The following is a 12,017-nucleotide window of genomic DNA, read 5'->3' on the forward strand; positions in this document are numbered from 1 at the left end:
ATTTATACAATTATATAAGTCATTGTAGAATATGCTTGATTTTGTAATGAGTATGAACTGGACATTTTCATAAATATTGGTGTCTGTGCAAAAACTTAGTAATATGGCTGCAGATTTCAGAATTAATCCAATAAGTTGTATCAAATTTTCTTTTGAAAGATGATTATGAATCAAACGGAATCAACTATTTATTTCATGTATAAATAGATTGAAGACCTAATTATGACTTCATAAATTTCAAATAGGTTATATTTACTTCAACCTGACTAAGCAGACTGTAATTCTAGCTCAGCAAACAATAGGTATGGATTGGAATTGAGCACATAGATCTTTACTTGACCAATCCGTTAGGATTATATATTACTGAAATAGAAAGTAACCTTAACCCAAATCCAAGAAAAACGATGAAAATCTTGAGACAAAATGAAAATCATCATTTGATAGATTCGAACAATAAACCTTATTCGCGTACCAACATTACACTAACTTCCTATACATATTACGCGTTGGCAGGAAGAACGTTGGGCTCTAAACAGCATTTACATACGCAAAAAACCCAATTACGTGATCAAATTAGAAGGACATATAATGTGTTGCACATTATTTTTTATGCTAAATAATAACATCGCATGTACAAAATAACATAATGGTCACATTTAGGTGGTCTTGTTCTGTAATTTGGATGGTTTGGTCGTGGAGTTCTTGTTGTTCATCTGAACAACATCATCGTCAAAAAAAGTCAGGTAGAAGTTTGTGCTAATGATGATGTTCAGATGAACAATAAAAGCTCCACGAACAAACCATATAGCTCATAGAACAAAACTCCACCTAAATTATCCACATCAGCTACAAATCTTCCCCATCTCGTAATCGTCACATGAATATGTCATGGATGCGCACTGCTGAGGAGTCCCACAATAGAACGAAACGGTCGTCCAGTGCTTCCAGGTTTTCCATGGTGGTCTAGCTTAAACTGACTCATGATCTCAACTGTTGAAATTACTACAATCTTTACAAAACCCCTTCTGATATATGAATATGTGACTATCAATTATTTCAACCAACGCAAGTGTTCAAAAGCTTAGATTATAAATATTATTATGTCAATCAATCATTTGTAATAAACGATTTCCAGAAGTTTGAATGAAATTTTATCAGTACTAAATTGTTTACTCCTAGAGATAAATTACTCACACGTAAATATGTGACAAATTAAACCGATGAAAAATCCTACCAGTTGTCAATATACTACTTATAACTGATTCATAATCAGTAAATACAAGAAACCAAATATCTAATGAGAATTATAGTACTACTGAAAATAGTTTTTTTTTTCAAAAAGAAAAAAGAAAGAAAACAAATCAAAAATGACTTGTGGAAATTAAAAAAAAGAAAGAAAAATAATTTTGTAATATTACAAATTCCATTATTACCAAATGAATTATATACATAAAACATCTCTTTGAAATGATGGATGAATATAGATAGAATTATCCTTTGAATAATTATTGTAACAGGTAATTCTATGTTCATTTGATTAAAAAAAACAGGCAAATCTGTACTTGATTTCTTGATGCATGACATTTCAAGTGAAATATAAAGTATCATAATATGTATTCAATTAATGAAACAATTAAGAATTATCTATGTTTCTTACGATAACAACACGAGATGATGACGATGAAACAGAATTAGTTGCTTTTGTAGAGACAAAAGAAGAAGAAGAAGAAGAAATAGGATTATTCATTGCATATTCGATTCTGATAGGTTTAGGTGAATTAGTTTGTTTTGATGAAATTGAAGGAACAGGGCTATGCCTTATATTTTCACTTCTGATAGATCTAGGCGAATCAGTCTGTTTTGGTGTAGACAAAGAAGATGATGAAACAGGATTATTTTTTGAATTTTCGATTTCAATAAGTTTAGGTGATTCATTAATCTGTTTCGGTGCAGATAATAAAAGCCAAGGCTGTTGTTGATAAACAACAGTTTCTCCCTGAAACATAAATGATATCAATAGAAACATAAAAAAGGGAAATAGATTTTCAATTTATGTGTGAACTGACGCGAGTTAACAAAGGAATGTTTGCCACATTTTTGTTTATTTTTTCCTTTCATTTTAAACTTTAACTATACGTGTAAATATTTTGCTCGAAAATTACTTCCCATAAACATTGATTTTACTTACGTAATTAACTAGGACAGAATGTATGAAGTGTGAATAGAGCATACTGCTATTCAGTTAACGTTACAATGTAGCAAGTGATTAACTTGCTTTGATTTCCATTGGATGGTGACTTCATTCCAACATATGATAAAACTATTTCCCTAAGTTGTGATAATATGTACGAGCAAATCAAAAATATGTACGGCACAGTTGCATTCGAAATGGTTTATCGGGAAATTCGGCATTAGTTAGACGTTACTGTTACATATTAGTTTTTATTTTTTATTTAGTTAGACGACCACTGAAAACCAGAAACAACTGGAAAGCTGCATCGTCCAAATATGGGACTTGACAGCCTGCACTAAGGTCTCTCTGAGGATCAGACTCAGGATTTCCAGGTCTCGCAGTAAGCGCTTAAGCTTTAGACCACTGGGTCGGCATTCAGTGATTTATACTTCCAACTTCAATCCATTCGCGATATTGCCCAACCATCTTACAATGTCATCAGTGGGTAACTGCCTCACACTTGACATGGTTAAAATCTACTTGTCACGACTTCTCAGTAAAACTCCGGAAATTATTTCCCGAGTTACTAGCACCTAATGTATTGAGAAAACCAGTGGCAACTTCTCTAAAACCATGTTGAATGTGTGAAGAGAACAAATTTATTTACTTGACGACAATTTTTAGCAGAAAACTATACAAATCACACAACTAACCCTCCTTTCATCCGGACAAATAACTAGAAATTTCACGTATTATTGAATGTTAAAACCGAGTAAAATCTTTGCCAATTTATTTCGGTTCCTAATAGTAAAGTGAAATTCCAAATATTAATAGCCTTCAAGAAAGGATAAATATACAACAAACAGCAGATTTGTACGTCACATATCCACCTTAAGAAGCATAATGAATGTGAAACTTCAGATTAAAGATTTTAAAAATCGGTCAAACTAATGACCAAACTCTATTCTATGAATAAGTATTTCTTGAAATATGATGGAAATCTATATTCTAGTATTTAAATGCAATCGAAGATGACAATCACTAATATGGTCAAACATTTTCCCATTTTAAGTGAATCTTTATTAGATCTATATCAGATAACTGTAAATATAAACTTGTGAGTATATCTGAGTTGAGTCGAGAAATGGAATCCAGGATACGTGTTTTATTTTTTCAGAACCTTGATGTGCCCACATTCCAGTATTGAATTTCCCACTCGACTTCACTACTTATCGCTACAAACATTAAACTATTGAGTTCAAATAGCTATTAACTCATTTAATGGTTATTGAACTATTTGTTAAGCATGATATTCTTCTGCTGACGATATTCATTATTAAAGGACACTTTTGCAGTGAAGCTAACATCATATAAAATTAATAGCTACTATTGAAAACATATATTCGATAGTTTATTCAGCATTGGCTGATTAAATTCCGGTATTTTAAAACAATAAATATATGAAGCAGATAAAATCAACACATACACACACTTACGAGTACCCAGACATTATCAGAACAGTAAACATCACATGGAATCACAACGTATTTGGGTTGGCTTATGAAAAACTACATCGAATAACCCAAAACGAAAGAATATAGACAATTCTAAGATGTTTCAACCACAAACAATGTGATTGCTGTTTCATAATAAATCTTTCTGTGTTATTAGCTTTATAAATCACTAATAAATACATTTAACTGGTTTAGCAAAAGCATAATGATCTACTATGTTGAATATAGATTACAATAAACTAAAGAATCAATTAATTGACAATAACTTACACTAAGTGATTCACGTTGTCTTAATTGTACTTGTAGACGACCCCCTACTACTTTACGACCTTCTTTCAAATCACCAACATGAGTTACGGTTGCCGATTGGACAAGTCCAGTAAGAGGAATTTCAGTTATACCTAGTACACCCCAGCTTCGAAATATACCACGATTGTAATATACCTGAGAACAGAATAAAAATGAAATTTTAAATGTTTATTGTTATAGTATTTCAACATAACAAGATATGAGTTAAAATGAATTAAAATTATTCATCTATAGGTGATCCTATGTCAAATGGCATTTGAATAGTTTTTCAGTTTTGAATTAACTAATTAAGAGGCAAAGTCAATCAAGATAAATGAGTTGTCACGTTGAATAAGATTCTTCTTATGATATTTCAAGTTAAACGGTACCAATAAGAAAATGTGACAAACAAAATTGAAAAGGAAATTTACACTTTTAAAGAATAAATATAAGTTTCATTACATATAATACATATCATTTTGGGAAAAAAAAACGAAAAACCGAAGATTCCCGATCATATATTGTCTAGTTTTCCAATCTGTGTTCATCATAAAGATTACAAAGACAGTAATAAAGAATTGAAATTTACAATTTATTTATTTGAACACATAGATATTGGTACAAGAGAGCGCCAAACAAAACAATGAGAATTTAAAGAGAAGGAAAAAGAAAAAAAGGTAAGGAGCGTAAAAAAAGAGAGCAATAAGGAAGAGATTGGTATGAGGTAGTGTAATAATAATAGTAATAATGGGGGGAACGGAAAGGTACAATCAGAAGAAATCTTTCAGTTAAGGAAGGGACAACCAGTTTTTTATGAGAAAAGTAAAAGAAGGTTACAGCAGGATCGCCACTGGCTTCTGTTTTGAACTATATCTGATAACGTCTCTAGCCACTGTGTAGCACCATCTCTCGGACCCCAACCAGGGAGTTGTGAAGCCAGTCCTTTGCAACTTTCTTTCATGCCACAATACCATGTCATATACTGACCACCTCTCCGCTTTTTCTAACCAGTCCCAGAGTCGGCAAATAGTTACATAAGTGCTTCTATGAATTTTATAATACAGCTAGCAATACATCTCTTAGATAACAATAACAATAATAATAATCGAATATTAAATTCTTTCAAGTCAATTTAGACTAGAATCTGATCAGCTATTTTGTGAGCATAGAATGATTAAAGTAAATGAAACTAAAATATAACTAAATCACAAGAGTAGAGAGAGATGATGGTTACATATCAACCAATAATCAATTTTAATGGAAAGCTATTAATGATTTGTTTTTTTCTCATATTGTATCGTTTGAATATTAATAATTATACTGACATAATCATATGTTTATTATTCATATGGTTCGAAATTTTCTATGATTATAATTTTTACTAAAAAAATTATTCATTTGATCATTGGAGTATTGTGATGTTTGAATGAACTAATGATACCTTTGTACTTGTTGAATGCTTGATTTCGAATTCTAAATACAGTACATTCGTTTGTGGTTATCTAGTACTTCTTGATCCAATTACGTTATTTCTGGAATTCTTATTTCATACCATAATTCAAATACTCCTAATCATCATATTGGCGTCGCGATGGAGCCTGTGATGGAACGGTTAGACATACATTCAGATTCTGATGCTTTTGAGGATTACTTTGAAAAGTTCGAAATCTGGGCTATGATCAAGGAAGATGCTGAGGATGTTAATATTGTAGCACATTTCCTCATATTCATCGGAAAAGAAGCATATAGCTTATTAAAAACTCTGGCCTTACCGGAAAAGCCCATTTCGCTTTCTTATATAATTCTCAAGGATCTACTGTTAGACTATGTTCAGTATACAAATTTCGAATGTGGTAAAGGAGGGAGATTTCGTAAAATGATTCATGAGGATGTAAAAAATTCTAATGCATTTCGTCATCCCAACCCAGTGCATACTCAAGGTTTTGCAGAAAATTCATTGAGGAGTTGCGATGCAGTTCAGTCAGTCAGTCAGCTGCAACGTAGGACCAGGCACATATATGCATCGGTCCAAGTTGCCACACCACATTAACATAACAAAATGGACACCGGATTCATAAAAGTAGTTAATTCAGAGGTGGTAATATAAAAAAGAAAGATTGCGATAAGGATATAGTACACGAAGAAAGAATTAGTTCGTAGAAAGAAAGGTATGAAGCTATTTTAATCTCTTAGTTTAAGGGAAGACAGGGAGTGTATACACCGACACCATTGTGATCGATGCTGAGCCATGTCACCAAGAGTCTCCAACCATTGGTTACGATAGTCACGTGGACCACAACCAAGTAGTCTGCATCTACCAACATGGCTCAGACTAGAAGTTAGTGACTTCAAGCACTGATGCCATGTTTTGGTTTGGCCGCCCCTAACTTTCTTCCAACCATCCCGAACACCGGTTAGCATTGCACGTCGTGACCGGAATACACCAGTATCTCTGCTGAATTTATCCTTTTCTATCCAGCTTGGGTCCAATGTGTTTCGCTGATTCCGAGTACTGCCAAGTTGTATCTCTTGATTTCCGTTGCTAATTAACTGGTCCTATCCGTTTCCCACATTGTTCGGACGCTCTATGTACTTATGCTAATTGTCGGTCTGGTTGTTAGAAGGGTTATCGACTTCGTGACTTGCGAAGAATCCCGACTTTAATCATGAGGCGTCATGATTCTTTCTTCAACTCCCAGGGTAGCGTTTAAATGGTTTATTTTGTTTATTCTGGTCGAAGCTTGATGCCATACCAAATATTATTTGTCCGCATAATGCATTTGCTTCTTGTGGGAAACTTGTTCAATGCGAAGGACAAGTACTGAATGACCTCGATTTTGGTTACAATTCGGATGATTCCATATCAACTGCTATTTATCCTTATCACAAAAACACTTCTAATGTTTACTCTAACCAATGTAAGAAATAAGTTTTAAATGAAGCCACATCATTCATAAATTGGGGATATAAAGATCCAACATTATTTCGTCGGGGAGGGTAGTCTAAAAGTCTAAGGTTCAAATTCTAGGTAGCAGTGGTTTCAGTACACAACCGACATGCTGATTACACAATCCCAGGAAGTAGGTGAGTCTCTTACGATTTCGGTTGTTAATTCTAATACTAATGACTGCATTCTAGATAATAGTTTTTATACAATACAATGTCGGACAGACACAGGATGAACTTGAGAAGAAGACGTACAATTGATTACAGACACCTAGACTCTAATTTAAGCTGTGGCGGATGTGGTGTTTGAATGAACTAATGATACCTTTGTACTTGTTGAATGCTTGATTTCGAATTCTAAATACAGTACATTCGTTTGTGGTTATCTAGTATTTTTTGATCCAATTACGTCATTTCTGGAATTCTTAGTTCATACTATAATTCAAATACTCATGATTATCATAAGTATACAAACATAATGTGAGAAATACTTTCTGGTTACGATCAATTTTATGGTTCATTAAAATTATACACATAATTTGGAATTAGTAATGATCTAGTGCACGTAGCATATACGTTGGATGCCAATGTTATGCCTATAAAACAAAAGTAGAATACCGAAATCATGTTTAGTCATCTTTTTAGCACTTAATAAGCAAAGTATACTACTTACACATTAAGATGATGTACCAGGTGAGTCTATATTGAACAGGTACTTGGGCTTATATTAACCCGTATGGTAAACTATGAATATGAATTCGTCTGGAAAAATGTTACGACATATAATGACAATCAGAGAATTTTCGGAAGTGTAACAATTTTATCAGTCAATAGTCAATAAACAAACTGAAATAGACTTAATTTAGGAACAAAAAATAAAAATGACTACTAGCTACAAAATTAGAGATCTGTTGTTAAATAATGATATTGACATAAATATGCATACGGTAATAGAACAAATACGAACAACAGCTAATCGAAATTTATCTTGAAAGAACAAGAAGTTAATCGATTCTATGAAAATTTTAATGAATCGCTTCTGCATTGACGGTATTATTTAGGAAGTTAATAAAAGCTACATAACTAAACCAAAGAGAACAAAAAACACTATACCTTTGAAATTTCACTACTGAGGAACTAATCTTCCCTATAATCTTAAACGAGGATAACATAAATATCTATGTAGATCACTAACCAAGTACTCAATTATGTACTTGACTTTCAGTCAAATATTTTGTGCATAGGCTAATTGATATTAACCGTTTCTGATACCAAATTATTTGAAGCCGAGTTTGACTCAATAAAATCATAGTTACCAGTAACAAAACTGACCAAGGGAAAACACAACCTTAATATACATACAAAATATTACATAGAACAATGCAATTTATGTGAACATGCAATTGTAAACTAATACAACTGAAAACTAGCTTACTGTTGCTTTTAGACAACGATTATTTTGAACAAATCGTCTATATGAATGACTTTTTGTATTTACACGAAATTCTTTAACTGATTGACTATATATTGGTTCACTACTTGATTTAACTACATTTGTAGATAACTTCATTGGTGGATTGGCATTATTTAAACTGAATTCAACTTCAACATAAGTATCAATATTTGAATAATGTGATGGAAGTGGATAAGCTATACCATGAATATTACTAACTTCAAGTATATCATCCGCTAATTCAGCATTCAAATTACATTTAGGCAAATTGGCATATTCAAAATATGCGGTTAAATTAGATACATGTTGATTGTATTTAGATAATAATTTCTTGATACACGTATTCACACTAAGTAAATCAGATAATTTCGATAATATCGAATGTGCATTAGCACCGCCATTACGACGATGTTGATTTATTAAATTGTTAATTAGTTGTTCTTGTTCTGATAAAATTTCTGAGTATGTTTTAAATAACTGATCACCTACATAGAACATGAAAAATTGATCTTGAAATATAGTTGTTTAAAAAGTATTAAGTAACAAAGAGAACATATCATAATGCTTGACTGTAAGGGTTTCCTGTCGTTAATATTAAGGATTATAAGTGGTTAGGAACCAACGTAGTCTTCAGCATTAACAATAGTGAACAAGTAAGTGGCTATTCGGATTGAATAGTTCGATGGACAAAATGCTGAAATTTAAAGTGAAAGGCATCAGGTTCGAGTCCCGGGGTAGTCACTAATAGTGAGATGGAGGCACATCTAATTGACGAGTTCCGAATAAGACGAAATGCGTATCTTAGATCCCACTGCTAGACACTATCCAACTCTAGTAAAAATTATTTTGATAGTATTATCATATATAATTTAAGTGATAAATACAAATCAATATGAATTTAAATAGATTTCGTTAAGTATAATTCATAGGATTATATCTAGCACCGAATTCGATGAGTCCTACCGTTAGTCTTGTACGCATTAAACATTATGTAACCCTAGAATACAAATGAATAATAGAGTGAGCTACGCTACAGCCAGAAATTTGTTCTAAAGAATTGTAGTTACTCAATCAGTTACAATCAACATACAGCCCGGGTAAGTTCGCATAAAACATTAGCACGACGAGATGAAGTCAACAAGATGAATAGCAAAATAATTGAAATATTTGTAGTAGCATTAGTAATCAGGAGTACTAAACAGTTAGAGTATGTTCAAGAAAACGAAATGTGAAAGTATATATGTATGAAGGGAAACTGAAACTGAAGATCTAGGAAGATTAAGAGTGAATGCATCTGAGGTAGGTCAGCCAAGAATAACAATGTATGGGATAAATCTCAATGGGGTCAAACGGTTACATTTCACAACAATACAGTAGGGAAAAACACAAGACAGAGAAAAGAAGAAAGAATAACGGATTGTCAATTGCAATGGCGAACGAATGGAATAATGGAACAAAGACTCTGAAATAACATTTACATTTCAACGACAGAAAATATGAATTCAACTGCACCACCAAGACAGATTTTGAGGTGTGACTAAAGTGTTATATTTATATATTATGATTACTCTGGAGATCCCAAATAGAAACCATGTGTTTTCTTACAATGCTCAGTAAGTTTCCTAATATTTTCTAATATACTCCTACGCTAACTAGTATTGTACGGTTAGGAGTTGCAGGGTATAACTCAAACGTGTTCCATCTACCCCAGTATGACTTGATAAGTAGCTTACCCTGAGTAAGTCATAATTCGAATACAGCTTTTATCGAATAACTGCAGTATAAGAACGTTTTCTACCTTTAATAGTCAGGTATTTTACATTAATTAAGTGATGCATAGTTAATTGTCGAGCCATTTATATATATAGGGATTTTGTTCGCTCCATGGACGAGATACAGTAACAAAAAATAGACGAAATTTCTCAGGGTGGTTGGATTTCACGTACCAACCAGTTACCAGCCGAACTGAGTCTATCAGTACAATGTTCAACGGGCTCAGCTACACTACTCCCTATGATCAAATCTGTCAGTGACACTAGCTTATTAGTTCTAAAGCAACAGTGTGAGCTTTGAAGAGAGAAAAGCATCGCAAACATCTTAGCATTAGTGTTCAAAAGACTGAATTCTGTCATTCGTATATTGTAAGTGAATGAGAAGGTCAATGGGTAGTAGGTCACCCTTTGAGAAGTGTCACCAGTAGAAAGAAACGTATCTATGATGAAATTAAATAAAAAGCAAAAGAATAGCAGAAGTATCGAAAGTGTGCAACAATACTTCTTTAAAATTCAGTTAAATTTCTCTAAAAAAGCATACTATTTGAAACGATTTACCTGATAAAGAATTAAAAGCAACGGCATACTTTACAGGTGGATCACATTTTAATCCACTTAATATAGGTCTAGATGGATTAGAATCAGTAAGTGCAGGTGGCCGTGGTAATTGAGTTAAATCTATTGGTAAGCCAGCTTCAGCAGCTTGTATCATTTGATTCATTCCAAGAACTGATCGAATGTACGTTTTAGCCAATTCAATATTACCAGATTGTTTTGCAGCTTTAGCGGCTTGTTTCAACTCATCTTGACGTTTAGTTAATAGTTCAACAATTGCTTCCGTTTTACTTCTTATTGGATGCCCAGAGCTAGGTTTTGCAAGAGATATTTTTGGATCATTGTTAGATAGTTTTACATTTTTACTTAATTTAGAACGATCAGTAAGTGGAGGATAACCTGGAGGTGGGACCAACTCTTCAAATTCAAACGAAGTAACTCCACGTTCACAAGCTCTCAGTCCTTCATCATACCGTGTGAGAATACGATTGTAACGACGTTTCTTTGAGTCATCGTTGGTTATTTCCTTTAATTTTTCCTTTGACGAATAGACAGTAAAATTAGGTGAGAAAAAATCTACGTGATACAGTTTACCACGATTTCGTATTACGTAATAATAAGATAATTTGAGCTAATTAATAGTTGTTATTTAGCGGATTTCTTTATAGTTTATAGCGAAATAACTTCAAAACTGTTAGCCACCATCCATCTCTGTTTAAAAATACTTGTGATTTAACGGTAATATCGACGCAATCCACAGAGGATGCACTATGTCAAAATGGATTGATTAACTGAAGTTTTAAGTGTTAATGTCAGTCAGTCAGTCAGTAACAACGTAGAACTTCGTACGTACATACATCAGTTCGAGTTGCCACATCACATCAGCACAGAGATGCAGTGGTCGATTCAAATCCCGTAGTGCTAGATGTAGTAAAATTATAAGCAGTAATTGGAAAGATTAGGGTTTGGAGATGTTATTTAAAGAGTATAATCCAGTGAAATAAATTTGGAAAGAGAAAAAAGAAAGGGATATGAAGAATTCAGAAGATTAGAATTTGGGAGAACACAAAGAGTGGATGCACCTGCGCCATTGCAAACGATTTTGAGCCATGTCATTCAGGGTCTCTAACCATCGGTTGTTATCATCTCTCAGTCCCCAACCAGGTAGTCTACACCTACCAATATGATTTAGTCTACTTGTCAGTGACTTCATGGACTTGTGATATGTTTTGGCCGCCCCTAGCTTTCTTCCAACCTACTCCTATACAACAAAACACCGCACATCGAGGCAGTCGGTGGTTGGGCATACGTAACAC

The 12,017-nt window shown here is 33.2% G+C and overlaps 1 protein-coding gene across 2 annotated transcripts in view; it reads right to left on the reverse strand.

Annotated features, from left to right (window-relative positions):
* Window positions 1-472: 472 nt before the first annotated feature.
* The window catches only part of CC2D1B_1 (Coiled-coil and C2 domain-containing protein 1B), a 32,080-nt gene continuing 20,535 nt past the window's right edge, over window positions 473-12,017 (reverse strand). For both annotated transcript variants that reach the window (XM_051211829.1, XM_051211828.1), the window contains 4 exons: window positions 10,705-11,239; window positions 8,357-8,859; window positions 3,958-4,131; window positions 473-1,996 (listed from right to left, as the gene is read on the reverse strand). In XM_051211829.1, coding sequence (XP_051071936.1) covers window positions 1,634-1,996; window positions 3,958-4,131; window positions 8,357-8,859; window positions 10,705-11,239 — 1,575 coding nt within the window. In that variant the 3' untranslated portion in view covers window positions 473-1,633. The remainder of the gene's footprint in view (window positions 1,997-3,957; window positions 4,132-8,356; window positions 8,860-10,704; window positions 11,240-12,017) is intronic.

The sequence above is a fragment of the Schistosoma haematobium genome, chromosome ZW, assembly GCF_000699445.3.
Source record: "Schistosoma haematobium chromosome ZW, whole genome shotgun sequence".
Lineage (NCBI taxonomy): Eukaryota > Metazoa > Platyhelminthes > Trematoda > Strigeidida > Schistosomatidae > Schistosoma > Schistosoma haematobium.